At 43.8% G+C, this 16937-nt stretch overlaps 1 protein-coding gene across 15 annotated transcripts in view; it reads left to right on the top strand.

The window, feature by feature from the left end:
• The window catches only part of LOC119177204 (dipeptidyl peptidase 4), a 522011-nt gene that overhangs the window by 466908 nt on the left and 38166 nt on the right, over positions 1–16937 (top strand). For all 15 annotated transcript variants that reach the window (XM_075878254.1, XM_075878252.1, XM_075878255.1 and 12 more), the window contains 4 exons: positions 9887–9981; positions 12717–12791; positions 13857–13909; positions 16457–16535. In XM_075878254.1, the coding sequence (XP_075734369.1) occupies positions 9887–9981; positions 12717–12791; positions 13857–13909; positions 16457–16535 (302 nt within the window). The remainder of the gene's footprint in view (positions 1–9886; positions 9982–12716; positions 12792–13856; positions 13910–16456; positions 16536–16937) is intronic.

Genomic DNA, 16937 nt, shown 5'->3' with positions numbered 1-16937 from the left:
ACCGGGTTTTCCCCATTTTTTCTCCTGTACGGTCGCCAACCATCGCACACCATCGACACTTTACTGCCATACTCGCCAGATCCCTCCGAATGCAAGCCTGTCTCGGAAGCCGCTCGTTACGCAGAAGAGTGCCTCAAGCTAGCCAAGCGGCTTACTACATCCGACCAACAGCGCTGGCCAGAAGGAGACCCGTGACGACGAGCATCGTTCTGCACCAACGTTCGTTCCTGGAGCACTTGTATGGCTTCATGTACCGCCCTGCGCCCCTGGTGTATCACCCAAGCTACTCTCTAACTATGATGGTCCCTACCGCGTGGTCGAGCGTACTTCACCCGTGAACTACGCCATTGAACCCCTCACGCCACCGAGCGACCGTCGTCGGCGTGGACGTGATATCGGTCACGTAAACCGTCTGAAGCCCTACTTTGACCCGCTTGTCCCCACGTGTTAGATTGCCAGGATGGCTTCAACTTTTTCGCCGGGGGTAATTGTAGTGAATAAGAAAGACGTTGATACCATCAGGTCAGCTATCATCAGCACAAGAAAAAGGCACGAGATCGGCGATCAAGCACCGTCATCTGGGTCCGCCTGCGTTCCTTTAGAGCTACCACCCGCTTGCTCAGTCCTTCAATAAACCCCCTTTACATTATTAATATTATTATTTTTAAGTGTTGAGCTTGTCTCTTCCTGCTACGCACTAATGAAGTGTGACTGAATTCCGTTTTTGCTTTATGCATGCTGGTCTTGGCTACCAGAAGAAAAGAAATAAAAAGAAAGAGCTTCCATGTTCTATGGCGATGAGAAACGCTAATAGGCATCCGCATCTTTTTTTACTCAGTTCTTCGTGAAATGTACGTACAGCAGTTGATCAGTTTATTCAGGAAAACTAGGCTGGCTGCGCTTAGCATGCTTTTTCTTACTCCAATAACATTATAGAAAGGTAACAGTTCTGCACAAAGTGATCTCTGGTTGATTATCTGCATGACAGGGACTCAACGAGAGTTTGGTTATTTGATGGAATAATTTTTGTTTACCCGCGAATAATGTTCGCTACTTTCTTCAGTTTACAACAACGCCAGAAAGGCGCTTAAGATAACGTAAAAAAAAGATGACGTTATGCGTGAAATTATATGAAATAACTGGAAGGCACGCTGTCTTGATTAGTTTTGAACATCCGGATTTTTTTTATTGAACCCAAATCTAAGCACATGGGTGTGTCGGTATAAATTTCACCGATTGTTAAAATTGTGCATGGCGACTCAACTTTAATCATCTCTATGTCATTCCAGTTTCTCTTCTTTTTAAAAAACAATTCATGTACGGAAGTGTCGGAATTTATTCGACATATATAGTTCGGTGTAGTGAGTCTAGGATCATACAATAAAAGGTTATCTCAAGCACAATTAAAGCTCGTCCTATAAGTAACAAAACCGCAAGTAGACACCTAACAAAAATGCAACACTTCGTTTACTAATGGGAGGCTAAAACGCTATACATCCACGCAATACTCCTCGTGTTCGGGACGATGTTCTTCAACCAAAGCGCGGCACCCACACCGACATGATACTGGTGAACGAAGAGTACGACGACGATACACAGCACTATCGGCAAGTGCCCGAACTGATCTTACTGCAGTGCATATACAGCCGAGTAAGGCCAAATGTGTCTGTAGATCGTGCTATGCAAACGTACGAGCAGTTAAACTTGCGCTAACAGAGCGGGACAAGCCTCCCTTTGAGGACGAGCATGACGTACGTGCACATGCCATCCTTACGTGGCTAGCAGACGACGCAGGGAGCAATCCACACTAGGCGCGCTTCAGCCAGTGGCCACCAGGCGGCGACTGAAGCGTTGCGCTTCGCTGTTGCTGGCGCTGCGTCCGGTAAGCCCAAGGAAAAGGCTAAAAATAGGCTTGGGACCTTCCGTCTACAGAGCTGTCGCAATTTTTCGGTATCAAAACTGCCGTAGTAGACTAGCTACAACCTGATTTTAAAAAAAGTTATTGATTACCTGCAATAAATTAAGAAAAAATGTAATTGATCACAACTAGAGTGTACCAGAACAGGGGAGTGCCCGTATCGAGCTTCGACAAGTGAAGCCCAAACAGGGTCAAACCACTTCTGGCAATGTGTGGTCGCTTCAAAAGTGGCGCGCGGCTCTGCCAAAGCGGTTTCAAGGGTAAAATGTCCGCTTCCCACTCAAAATGCTCGGGTTCGAATCACAACTATAGATTGTTCATTTTTATTCTTAATTACAGTTGTACGGCTGCCTTTGTTTTTTTTTTTTTAGTCTATAGCTTCAGCGTATAAGTATTGCTACAAAAAGTCAATAAAAAATATGACAGCAAGTGTATTTATTCGCAGCGCCACCGCACGGGATTCAGTGAGAACGTAAAGCATGGCCTCTGAGATTTTAGCTAATACGGGACTCGTTCTGCGTGTGCTCGATACGCTGCTTCCTATCGCCGGCGCTGGCTTGCTTCAAAAGAAAAACTAACTGCTAACTAAATGTTTACGACCTTCGGTCAGTGGGGAACCGCGAAGGTTTGAATACTGCAAAAGCTGCAATGTTGTGTCTGTTCTTTCAAGGTTCCTCCTGGTAGTAAAAAAAAGCTATTTTGCTGGTAACTCTAATAAAGTGATAACGAGGTGTACGTAAACAAGTAAAGGTGTTGACATTGTGGATACAAATGTAGTATTATTGCACAATTAATTTTACGAACATATAACTTAAATAATAAACAATGACGAACGTTTACCCTGTATTTATGGACAACATAAGTAAAAATAAATAAAGGAAACCTTTATTTGTCCTCGCCAATAAATGCGCTTTCTGTCCGATTTCTTCTTTTTGTACTTCACATTTTGCGTTACGTTTTGCAGCAATACGTAACAACTAAAGCTAGAATTAAGAAATATATACAAACCAATACAGCTGCAACATGTGATACTTGGAATATAAATCCACCAGATACAGCTGAGAGTCCAAGCCGAGCCTTTTGAATGGGAAGCGACCATTCTACCCCTCAACCACTTCGGCAGATACTGCGCGCAACTCTTAAAATGATGACACATTGCAGACTATACCGACCGAAGGGCCACGAGCGGGTTGACCTTGTTTGGGCTTAACTTTCTGTGCATTGGTGCTGCGGCAGTTCTGGGCGCTCCCCTGTTCTAGTACACACTAATCACAAGTAAATCGATTACGTTATCGCGTTACGTACGCGTTGTATTCGTACGCGTTGCGTGTGATGCTTTGAGCAGACTTTACCTCATTTCTGCGTGGCCACGTAGCGCTGCCGTTAATGAGAGATATCTGGAAGCGTGTCCTGAGGAAGTCTTTCAATGCAGCATATGCCTGGGAGTATTCGCCGTGCTTCTTAGTACACCTCGCTATACAAGGCCCTGCACGTATACGCAGGTGGCCACACTTTGCGGGCGAATGCTTCGAGTGCCGTTAGGAAGGGCAGGCCTCAATGGCACCACCTCAGACGTCGATGTACATACAGTCGCGAGACAACTAGGCGAGGACTTCAAGACATTTTGTAGTTCCGTCGTTTCCATATTGTATCGAATGCACGTCGCATCTTGTGCCGACAAGCAGCAAAAAGATAACAAGCTGGGAACTACTTCCGAAATCTGATTGGAGCCCTTATAAATGCAGAAAAGACAAGAAATTGGGGTTTAAGAAGCGTACCCAATTTATTACACCGTAATACATAACGAGTGGACACGCGCACGCGCAATCTATGTCAACTATGCTCGAGCAACATCAACGTGGTCTAAGTGAAATTCAACCAAATTTGACGCCTTCTAAATACAAGTTGTGCATGGCGCACAATATGCCGCAAGTACAAGAAAAAGCTTCATGCTGTATTAGGTTATGGTTTTCAAGTTCCTGAGAGACGCCGAGCATTTAAACTTGGCAAAAATTTTTGTACCGGAGGGAAGACAGACGAAGAGTGCCAGGCAAATAGCTTGGCCGAAATCAAAGTTTTGTCTTACTCGGGCATCGATGGTTAGCTGATCAGAGTTCACGGATAGGACAATGACGCAGAAGAAAATAGCAATGTTGACATCACTGGCATTAGCGTTACCGATTAGTAGTAAAGTGTGTAGTGAAGCTTAGGCAGTAATTGTACCAATTTTCTAACGTTGCCCACATCTAAGCTTTCTGGACTGCGTCATATTATTCAGTAAATGGACGTTATATACCTCGCCGTCTGTATTTTTGACAATAGTCGATGACGCACAGAAACACGCTTTCTTGACGGATATTTGTGTTTCGTTTTACCGACCCTGACGCGAAAATCATAGCAACAATACATTACCTTGCTGAAGTTCGCTCCGAGTAAGACAAGATTCTCAAAATACTTGCCGGAAAATAACGCAATTTCTTCAATTCCAGAAGACTGTACCAAATAATATTTCGTCCAAATTTAATTTACCTAAAATAGACCTCTCTCGTACAGAGAGCGAGACATCAGTTTTTCTTTTTTTTTTTGCCTGTAGGAACAAAAAAAAAAACTCGTCATATTAAAGCTGGAGGAAAACTATATGGGCGATAGTGATTGTCGGCAGTATTTACGTGCTTCGAGCAAAATCTTTTTTTATTGCAATTTTGTGATCCGTGTGAAATATGAATATCAATCCCAGTACGAGCGTTCGTGCTTGTGCGTCCGTGAAAGCTCGCTCGCTCGTATTTCGGCCGGCTTCTCTTCTTCTTCTTTTTCTTCTTCTTTTTCTTCTTCTTTTTCTTCTTCTTCTTCTTCGTTTTTTTTTTCACTCGTGCCAGTTTCTTTTTTTTTCACTGCAGTGTGATCTCTGGAGCTCAATAAAACCCTACTCGGGAGTCCATATTTCCAAGTGGAACGAAAACGAAAATCGGAACGTGAAGGCGAGCTTGGCGAAACGCCCCTACTTCTTTCTCTCACTCCTTCTCTTTATAATAAGAGTTTTTTTACATGAAAGCTGTGAATAGATTGAATTTTTTTTTCTCATCTGCGACAGTGCAGCATACTTGAGGAAGATTTGAATGAATATTCCTTTATGCTCGCATATACTTGCGGTGTTTGTGGACTCGGCATCGGCTCGCTGTCTTACGAAATGCGTAATCCGACGCTGTCTTCACCGCTCTCTATTTATTCCCATTCGCCGGGATACTGTATCGTTAGCCAGAAAGAAGATATTGAAGCGGCCATTTTCTCTTTTTCTGCTGCGGCCGAAGGAACGAAAGAAATCGCGGAGTGGTAGTCGTTCAGGTGATAGGAGGCCCATTTTCTTAATGATCCTTCTTCATCTGCCTCACTGGCGCAACATCGGAAGACATATGAAGTCATGCTTGTAAGCGCATGCGCGTGCGCTTGTTAATTTGACCCCCGTTAATATGGAAGTCGGCCCGTTCTGTAGCACTGTATAGGCTTCATCTGCCCACGTTGCTTCACTTAGTCCTACTACATCTCATTTAACAGCCGCTAGTTCCTCGAACAGCGCAGCTAGACTTGCCTCCCTGGATAAGGTTATAGCGTTAAACGTTGCCAAGTTTATGTTCCAATCGTGGCCTGTCCGGACCCAGAGATGCTTAGCATCCTTGCTATTGTCACTTGGCTGACAGAAGAGAACGGGGGTTGGAGCTTCTTATCCACAAAACTATAGCTGGTAACATAGAGGAATACTATAGCATTAACGAAAGGGGGCAGGTATTGTACTTAAACATTGTAAGATATACAAGATGAAGGGGGTACAGGCCTACGCGCCTACATCTCGCCATGATGACGTATTGTTTAATAGCTCCTATGAAGGCGTGGAATCGGCCATGAGTAAGCTAAAAACACAGCATATAAACTATACTGATTGGCGACTTCAGTGCCAAGGTTGGGAAGAAGCTGGCTGGAGACCATTCAGTAGAGAATTAAGGCATCCGTACTAGAAGTCCCAGAGGGGAGTTACTTGTACGATTCGCAGAACGCAATAGTTTACGGATCTTGAATACGCTTTACCGAATACGAGTGAACCGTAAATGGACAGGGAGGAGCTCTAATGGGGAAAGTAGCAACGAAATCGAGTTTATACTGAGTGCAGACCCAGGCATCGTACAGAATGTGGAAGTGGTTGGCAAGGTACGGTGCAGCGACCATATAATGGTAAGGTCTCGAATTCGCCTAGACTTGTTGAAGGAACGACAAAAACTGACACGAAAAAAGCCAATCAATAAGCTAGCGCTGAGAGGGCAAATACGGGAATTTGGAGTCTCGTTTCATAACAGATACTCGGCTCTTACCGAGTAAACCAGTCTTGGCATTGACGCGGTGAATGATAATCTGACGAGTATCATTACAGAGTGTGCAGTGGAAGTTGGAGGTACGGTAGTTAGACAGGACACTGGCAAGCTTTCCCAGGAAACCAAGAATCTCATTAAGAAGCGTCAAAGCATGAAAGTAGCAAGTACAACAGACAAAATAGAACTGGCAGAGCTTTCGAAGTTGATTATTAAGCGTAAGGTATCCGATGTAAAAGGCATAACATGGAAAGAAATGAACATGCTCTGAAAAACGGAGGGAGCGTCAAAGCGGTGAAGAGGAAACTTGGGATAGGCAAAAACCAGATGTAGGCACTAAGGGGCAAGGAAGGAAAAGTAACTACAAATATGGAAAACATAATTAAAGTAGCGAAGAAGTTTTGAAGATATCTGAAGAGTAGCCGGGACAACCGTGACCATAATGTAAGAACTAGCAGTAACCCAGATTACAACCAACAGTAACAACAGAGGAAACCAGGAAAGCCTTAGAAGGAATGCAAAGATGCAAAGTGGCTAGTGAGGATCTGGTAACGTCAGATCTGCCGCAGTAGAAGATGGAGGACAGATTGTGTTAGAAAAACTGGCTACCCTGTTTAAGAAGTGTCTCCAGACGGGAAAGGTACCAGTATCCTGGAAGAATGCTAACATCATCTTAATTCATAAATAGGGGGACGACAAGGACTAGAAGAATTACAGGCTGATTAGCTTTCTTTCCGTCGTATACAAGCTATTTACAAATGTAATTTCTAACAAAATTAAGACATTCGAATTCAATCAATCGAAGTATCAAGCAGGATTTCGTACAAGCTACTCAACAGTCGACCATGCTAATACTATCAATCAGAAGATAGAGAAATGCACAAAATACCCCCAACTACTATACATAGTCTTTAGAGTACAAGACGACATTTGATTCAGTAGAGATATCAGCAGTCACGCAGACACTGCGGAATCAGGGTGTCGACAAAGCGTATACAAACATCCTGCAAGAAATCTACAGCGGATCTATTGCCGCCATAGTGCTCCGAAAGAAGACGGCAGAATACCAATAAAGACGGGTGTAAGACAAGGGGATACGATATCCCCAATCCTTTTTACCTCATGCTTACAGGAGATTTCCAGAGGCCTAAAATGGGAAGAGTGTGGGATACGAGTTAATAGTGAGTACCTTACTAACCTGCGCTTCGCCGATGACATTACATTGCTGACTAATTCAAGGAGTAAATTGCAATTCAAGATTACTGAATTAGGCAAGGAGAGTAGAAAGGTAGGTCTCAGGAGGAATATGTATAACTGCTGCGTTTTGCCGGTACTGACATGCGGAGCCGAAACCTGGAAACTTACAAAGAGCGTTCAGCTTAAATTAAGGACGACCCAGCGAGCAATGGAAAGAAAAATGATAGCTGTAACCTTAAGAGACAAGAAGATAGCAGAGTGCATCAGGGAACAAACCGGGTTTATGGACATCATATCCGAGATCCAGAAGAAACGGTCATGGGCAGGGCACGTAGCGCGAAGGCAAGATAACCGATGGCCATTGAAGATCACAGACTGGATTCGAGGCAAGCGGGTGAGGTGGGGCAGAAAGCTTGGTAGACAGATGAGATTACGAAGTTTGCGGGTATGAAGTGACAGCAGCAAGCACAGGCTCGAGTCGACTGGCGAAACATGAGAGAGGCTTTGTCCTGCAGTGGGTGCAGTCAGGCTGATGTTGATGATGAAAATGAATATGGAAAGTTTGATCATTTGGACAATCCACGAAGCTCGGCGAGCATTAATTTCCACAAATGTGCCACTCAAAGGAGCAAAAAAGGCATCCGCGAACAACTTAAATGGCCCCAGGCCTTCAGAAAGGCGCGGTTGCTATCCATAATAATACTACAATCGTGTTGTCGGCGACCAATGGTTCAGAGGGAGCAGTGGACCCGTTTTGTTTGCAATTTTACTGGATGATTGCGATTTGCGAGGTCACTGTTTATGATGACCATATCAACTGTGGTCAAACTGTGACAAGCAGTATAGTTTCGTTTTCTCCATTTACCTTCATAACTGCGTAGTTGCCATCTATGATCGATCATTAGTGAGCCAGGCTTATTAAGATGTGATGCCTCGAGTTCTCTTTCGATTCTCGATGCAGGCTGTGTGTGTGACTTTAGAAATACGTCAACGCTGTGATCGTGCCGCATCTGCTTCGTCCCCAGCAGATGCGACGCTCAGTCGCTTCATTCTGACTTCGGGCAAAGCGCTTAAAACGTTTCGAAATTCAAGCATGTTGGAAGCTGTTGAATAGCTTCAGCCATGGTCTGCATAATGGCATAAGACTCGTTCGCTACATTGTGATGGTCGAACGATTAGTTGCCGGTCATTTTGCCAGATAGCAAAATTTCGCCACGTACGCGTGGTGGTTGCTGTGGGCACAGCCGTGGCCACATCTGTGTAGAGCACGCGAGCAGCCGGTTTTTGCGGTGCAGGGCAAAACCTTAGGGAAGTTTCTGGCTCTGAAGTGGTCTATCACGATCATGCGTGGCCTTGTTGTCAGGCTGACCAAGTCAGAGCCCGATACTGCCTCAAGGTTTCGCCCCACACAGCAAAAACCGGCTCCTCGCGTGCTCTACACCTGCAGACTTGGCCACGGCTTTACATGATAAGAGATAGTTTCAGAGTACGAAGTCATGAACGACGATGTCACGAACCACTAAAATGACGAATGACGAAATAAGCACTTGATTTACGTATTAATTAGGCAAATTATGTAGCACTGATGTAATAAGCAATGCTTTGGTTTCTTTTAAATGTTTTCGATATTTCCTCATTTGTAATAAGCCTTCCCTTTTCCACAAGCAGTGTGCCCATGTGATTCGTAATAAAAATGCCTGAATTATTGCAATTGTTTTACGTCTAATTACGTTTTATAACTAGTAAACCGTAAGTGAACACAAAAAACAAGTACGATAGAATGAACAAGCGCCAAAAGTTCAGACCAATTTTTTTTTTTCACTAACTCACTTTTATCAGCATCTGCATGAGCCCAGTACGTGAAAAAATATGCTTCTCGTTGTCTTATTTTCTCAAACTGGATGCGGGAAATTCGAAAAACCTTTAATATTTAACACGGGTATAAACGAAGCTAAAATGTGGTATTAGATACATTTACCTCAATATGTTCACATACTGTTTCTTTTTCTCCACCGATTAATTGCGTCGTTTCAAAGGAAATTGAGTGGCAAGTTGCTATAGTTGTGCGTGGCTGTCCATTTGGTTAACCGGTTTTTCTTATTTCTTAGTTTCAAGTTTATTAGATACAAAATAGCACACTCCCAAGTCTTCGATTGAGTGCACGTGACGACGTTTAGATGAAATTGTGGACGTGACAGCAGAAACTAACTAAAAGTTCTACTTTCGACAACAGCAACGGGTTCTGGGAAGATCCAGCGGCTGGGTCACATGGCAGTTATTCGTGATTTATCTTATCTTAAATGCGTTGTGGCTCTGAAACGCGATCCGCTAAAATGCGCCGTTGCGCTTTATGCACCTCTCTGACTCTGTGCGAAGCATAACGTTTTTTTTTTTTTTGTTTCTTTTCGCCTAGACACCGAGTTTGTGTACCGGGACACAGACGGCGCGCTGGTGCTGTACAACGCTCAGAACAAGGAGAAGAGGACGCTGCTGCACAACACTACATTCGTGAGCGACCACTGTTCTTCTCCCATTTAGGATGACATATGCGGGGAGTTACTGTTCCCGTTGAAAGTGACGTATAGTTGACTCGAAGGAAAGAAGGAAATTTTTGCCGTTGCGACGCGCTTGATTCACATTGCTACGGAAGAAAGTAATCAAGAGTCTCACCTCACTTGGTTGCATAGCTTTGTGCCGGAAATCTTCTTGAGTAGTAAGAAAATATATCTTGAGGGGGGGGGGGGAGGAGGTACAGTTTTGTTGTAATGTGGGGACGTGACCTCTGATGCTTCACGCTAATATATACAGACAGAAAAGCAGCATTCATCATACAGCCAGAAACTACAACTGCATCAAGAAACTACATCAAGTGGAGAAACTCCCTATTGGAGCTACAGTGGCTGGAAATTTTACCCTCGTATTTTAGTACCAGTTGCAGAGTTCTGAAGCGTCCTAGCTGACTTATGACCTCTTTTTTTTTTCTGTAAGGTCGCTTATAATCCAAAGAAACGTACTCAGTAGCTAAAGGTGAAAAATATTAAAAAATTAAAAAATAGAAACTAGCACGACATTTTGCAACACCAAATGTAACATGCTGATCCTGCTAACGCAGGGCCCGTCTCTTTTCTGCCATCGCTAAAACTTGGCGTGTGAGGAAGTGTACGAGCCTCCGATAGGCGACCCCTTTTCGGAACACTAGTGTGTTCCCGTCGTTTCTCAGTTTCGTTCAAGTTTACAAAATACAGAAAAAAATAATCGATGCTCGGCGAGGCAGGCTCAATATGAAGGTTTGTGAAAATGAGGCCGAATAGCCAGAAGTTCGTTGAATCACTAAGGCTCCATTAAGAATAGCGGAACACGGGAAGTACACGGGATACGTGCACGGGAGGAGTGGTCTCTGGGCGGATGATGTGCTGAGTAAATTTTGCTCGAACGCGTATTTGGGTTCTTCGCTGAGGCTTTGAGCCGACGTACATTATAAACATTAAGTTTACTCGTTGCTAAAACTTTTCTCTTTCGTGATCGACTGTTTTGATTTTCTGCGTGACGTGGCGGCACACGTAAGATGCCAGCGTGGAAAGCTTTCGTGGGTCAGTCGATCGTCGTGAAGCGCTCCTTCCTTTTGTTTGGCACTGCACTTTCCAGTGAGAGCTGTGACCCTGGCTGCTTCCCGGTCATTCCAGTGGTCTCATGCCGTTCTTTCACTCTTCTGGCCGCCCCTCGCTGTAGCCGTAAACGTTTACAGCGCCGCGGTGCTCACGACACTGGCGAACACATTAGGCCATCCCACTCCGAACTTTGTCCGCTCTATAACGGCGTCGTTGGATGCCGAACAAATGCGCACCACATCTTAACGAGACGCGGCCAAGCGGGCAGGCCCTTTGCGAGTGACCAAGGAGTTAAAGCACCTAAGCGGGCGCCCAGCTAGCCCCAGGGATTCGCTTTCCCCGCCGCTACGGTGATGAGAAACGCGACCAGAAAGCAGAGTTGTACGCGTGAGGCACGCTTTATGGGTCGGCAAGGCCTACGGGGATGGCGCGCGAAAGCTTTGATGTATTTACACAGCCGCTGTTAGGCGCGCAGGCATTGTAAAACATTGACGCTGCCGAAACCTTCCAGGACACGGCGGGCGCTCGGCTCAGCTGAGCAAAGTCGACCTCCTCGCGAACAAAACACGCCCTTGGATGGCTTGAATAATCACCGGAACGAGGACATCATACTATTTTCTTTATTTTTTCCAGGACCTGAATTTGTTACCGTGTGTTGAACAGCTCTATATACAGGGTGTCCCACGTAACTTTAGCCAGAGTTTAAAAATATGTTGGAACACGTGATTACGTCGCGGCCAAACGCATGTTGCTCACCGTTGCCTGGCGTCAGTCAGACTGTTTTTGGTGTTCACGAATATTGTTTAATTAGATATGTTTAATTAACTAACTTTTCAAGAAAGGAACATACGTAAAAATTCTATGAGAAGGCTGTAGATCGGTTTGCAAAACGTCCGATTAGACAGTTTTGAACTTTATATCTGTTAGGTATTAGTTTTTCTAATAATTAAAAATGCCCGTGAAATACAAAAAATACCACATGACAAACTCGCTCGTGCGCCAGTGCGCACAATGATTCTAGTGCTCCCTAACGTTCCGCGTACGAACGACCATAGCATTTGCCCCATTGTGCTGTCTCGGCAGGGCCGCGACGATGGTGGTGGCTTCACGATGAACACGTTTTGCTATTGGCCACAAAAACAATAACCGCTGTGACTGCTTATCGCTGTCATGAACCGGTGTGAGGGAAGTGTGTCGTTCGTACGCGGAACGTTAGGGAGCACTAGAATCATCGTGCGCACAGACGCGCGAGCGGGTTCGTCACGTAGTACTTTTTTTTGTATTTCGCGGGCATTTGTAATGAGCAGAAAAACACTAATACTTAACAGATACAAAGTTCAAAGCTATCTATTTGGGCGTTTTGCAAACCGATCTATAACTTTCTCATTGAAATTTTTATCCATCTTCGTTCCTTCAAAAGTTAGTAATTGAACAGATCTATTCGAACAATATTTGAGAACACAAAAAATAGTCTGACTAACTCCAGGCTACGGTGAGCAACATGCATTTGGTCGCGTCGTAATTACGTGTTCCGGCATATTTTTAAACTCTGGCTAAAGTTACGTGGGACACCCTGTATAGAACAATTACTGAGTGCCTTTACATTGTCCTAATTGGTTTCCTTTCTGTTTTCAGCGACAATATGACGTGCGCAAGTATTATATGTCGCCTGATCTCAACTTCTTGCTACTTGTCCACGACGTTGTGCCCGTAAGTGGATTATATAGCTGGTGTACCATTTTTCTTCATCTAGAATGCCCACTCGATACTCACTTAAGTCAAGCATGTCTCCGGCTCGACTTTGCACTAAATAACAACTACTGTTGACCGAAGAAGAAAAAAGTGTGCCAACCAACTGCGACTGTACTGAAAACAAACTGTAGATGAGCGCTTTCAAGGAAGTTGAGCCCTGGCGGTTCCTGGTGGGGTATTGTCGTAGAATGTAACTGTGGGCTGCTACAATGTCACTACGCCTCAGGTGCAGCATTGCATGCTCAGAATTGCTCAGCCAGACATAGCGTGATTGTTTTTACAGTAAGGTAGTGAATGCAAATTTTTTACACGGGAGTCAGTCTTTTATTATGATTACTTACGTAGGTTCTCATACAATTTCGTATAAAATTAAAGTTTACAAGATGCTACGCGCGTACCTAATGTGCGGAGTCAAGTGCATACAATGCTGCTCTCTCTCTCACATTAGTAACTGCTCGGAGGAAACCCGGCTGATATAAGAAGTCTAAAGGGACCTCAGGATCAGTCAGCAAATGTAGAGGAAGTTTTGTAAATATAAGCTAATATTCGCATTTTCCAAGTCAAATCTCAACAAGTAAGTTTGGGTCACATACACGTGTATAACAAGCAAGATTTCTATTTAAAACGCATAAAATTGTAACTTCAGTGTCTTTTTACTGCAGTTTATTCTTATAAGAGGTACTGTGCGTTCCTCAGCATGTTTGTCAAAATATTTCTTCCTTTCTGTCATGCTTAACTTACCCAAAACTGCGCAGTATATCACAACACTCTCAGAAGATCACTCTTCAGAAACCGTTCACTTGGGCCTTTACGTTTAGCCTCGAAACTTCAATCACATCACACAAGTAAGATTCTTCATAAAAATTTTGTTATTATATTGATATTCAATGAAGAAGAAAAAACAAGCATGACGCGTGAGGAAGGAAGTTGATGGTAGCACTATATATATTTTTCTTTATTACCTAGCAACATAACAACTGTTTTATGTGCTTCCCCTCCTTTCTTTTTTTCTTTTTGTTCTAGGTGTTCCGATATTCGTTCACCGCAAAGTACAAGATCTATGATTTTTCGAACAGGTAAGCAACGTCTGGAAGCACCGATTTCATTGTTATTTTTCATGTTATTTTTTGCATTTCTTGTTTGTTTTGTGGACGTTCAGGAATTTTTAGAACCAATGTCTATCATTCGAGAATAGCTCAATCGAGAAACATGAAGGATTCTTCACGAGATGATTCTTTTCAAAGTTAATCAGCGAAGGAAAAACATACAAGCATAAATGTCATTGCAATGCAGTCTTAGAGAAACGTCCTGTCACATCGCATTGCTTTACTTTGGTTCACTGTTTCAAGGTTAAACCAAGGAGGTTATACTAAAAAATTGAATATTCTTGGGTTAAACACATGCCGCAACGATTCGTCAGCGAACATGTCTATGCTTCCTCTTAATAATCAATAATCTTTAATAAATATTGAAGCAGCTTCACATTCTTTTCCTCTATGATATGACTACAAACCAATTTACTGATCCAGCCAAAATATTGAGTATGGCCACTTCATTACTCAGCCAGTAGCTGCATCATCTACAAGACAAAAACATTTCATTGTTATATCTCGAAAAGTTCATTCGAGTGCGAAAACTTGACACGATCACTCACACACGCACACACCCATGCACCAAACACAGGTGCAAAGTGAACATTGGCCAAACCGAACGGTGTATTAATGACCGATTAAGGGAACGCGCCCAAAAATTAACGAAAAGAGATGACAAGTATGCGCACCTGGTTGCGCATGCCATCTCGTGTGGTTGTGACGCACGATTTTCCAAGACGAAGATTCTGGGCAGAAGCGCAAGTAAAACTGCACGTGAAGTGTTAGAGGCCTTTTTCATTGAAAAAAATAAAGATCACTGTGTAAGCGCCCCTTCAATTTCGTTATTACCAAGTGAACTCCAGTGTATCGCTCTGAGGCTATGACATTGATTAGCTGTACGTTTTTGATAATGTATGCTGTTGGCCTTCTTTGGTGTGTGTGCGCACAATGTGTCCTGTATATATTGAAGCCTTCGAGCTATGAATAAATCAGTTGGAAGTGGGCGCTGTGTGTTTGATGCATGGGTGTGTGCGTGTGTGAGTGATCGTGTCAAGTTTTCGCGCTGGAATTAACTTTTTGGAATGCTCTACCAACTAGCCCAACAACAAGTTCTCTTAGAATTGTTATATCTGCTACGTCACTCACTGAAGACTCTGACGAAAGTTGTTGGGGGGTGGGGGGGGGGGAATTGGTGAGCCATCTGGCAAAAACAAAAGACACAACACATGCGGGCTCATTTTAGTCAAGGTGTTTTGTCGAAATTGCATGTTACCTGGCTTGTGAAATGTTCCCTCATGTTTTAAGTTTCTCTATTAGTCATGTTGCAAAAAATTTACTTATTGCGCTAATAAGGAAAAGACACCACAAAGAAGGAACACTTAAGCAGGTCGAGCACAAACTACTAAGTTGGTAGTTTGCGCTCGAGCTGTTTAAGTGTTCCTTCTTTGTGGTGTCTTTTCTTTTATTCGCGCATTTTTTCCCTCTATAAAGTGAACCGACTAGCCCCTCAAGACGTGCGAATCTACTTCCCATTACGATAACGACTCACCATATTTGAAGATAACTACGCAGGTGTATCATTCGGTTGATCACTTTTAAAAGGAAACCACACAGTACATGAGAGGAAAAGCCGCTCTCTTGTGGTATTCGAAGTCCACATTGCGCATTCTCAATGCACTGCGTTAGGTGAATTTCTGCACGATTCAGTATAACTTTTACGATGTCGTAATGTCTCCGATTCAGTTGCTAGAGTATACATCTTTCACTTCTACCAAAAATATACAGCCTCGCAGAAGCTGAAAAGCACGTGTGTCTACTGGTAGCAAGGTTTCGCGATATTTATTATTATTTGTGCTGCCTTTATCGAGAGGGGAGATATTGAAAGTGCACAACTGATCATGCTGCGTGCTCTGGCAACTGATAATTTAGTAACTAATCACACACTCCACCGCCTCCCTCATATGCCGCTACTCACATGCAGTACTGGATGGCGTCGATTGGTTTGATAAGAATTGATTTACGGCACCTTTCTATCTTCACAGCAATTAATTAATACGTGAGGTTTAACGTCCAAAAACCACCACATGATTACGAGAGACGCCGTAGTGGAGGGCTCCGGAAGTGTTGACCACCTGGGGTTCTTTAACGTGCACCCAAATCTGAGCACACGGGCCTATAACATTTCCGCCTCCATCGGGAATGCAGCCGCCGCAGCCGGGATTTGATCCCGCGACCGGCGGGTCAGCAGCCGAGTATTTCAGCCACTATAAACCGCCGCGGTGGGGTGGTCTTCACAGCATAAGCGGTCACTGCCTCGCGGCCATTTTTGCCTTCACCAAAATGCAGTCTCACTACCGACGTTGCAGGGACGGTGACCCGTTTAACAGCTTGGTTGGTACGCAACGCCAACTTACGTGCGACTAGCAGATAATCTGGGTTTATGATAATAATTACTCAGTATACTTTTTTTTTCCACTGACGGGCTTAGTTAAATTATTGGCGGAACTTTCTTTGTTTTCACGTATTCTTCAGAGAGGTGTTCCCGCTGAAACACAGCTCGAACCAGGAGGAACTACAATATGCTGCCTGGGGCCAAACTGGAAACCAGCTGGTACGTACAGATAAGTCCAATGCCGCTGCGTGAATGCGGATGCTGTAAAAATTAAATGGTTCGTCTTGATTCCGGAACAGCATTTTAAATGTTTTTTTTCACTTCGTTCTTAAAAACGATGTGGTGTGCTTTGGCGCATTTTCCAAGTTTTCTGTCGCAGTTCGCTGGTGCCCGTTCCTTTATGTGCGTTTTAGTGCAAAGGGGCTTTCATTATAACGAGAATATTTGGTCCGAAATGACAAATATTTACTTTCCTGGAGACTGTGGCAGCTTTGCACGTTGCTCGTCATCGATAATATTGCGTCTACAATTTACGAAAGGATATATATATATATATATATATAGGCCCGTTTTAGTTTTCTTTCATGTCGGTGTTGTGTTGTTGCCATGCAAACGCGCGAA

This window comes from Rhipicephalus microplus, chromosome X (assembly GCF_043290135.1).
Source record: "Rhipicephalus microplus isolate Deutch F79 chromosome X, USDA_Rmic, whole genome shotgun sequence".
Lineage (NCBI taxonomy): Eukaryota > Metazoa > Arthropoda > Arachnida > Ixodida > Ixodidae > Rhipicephalus > Rhipicephalus microplus.
Note: the sequence above shows the minus strand (reverse complement) of the source record. Positions and strands in the feature narration are given on the sequence as shown.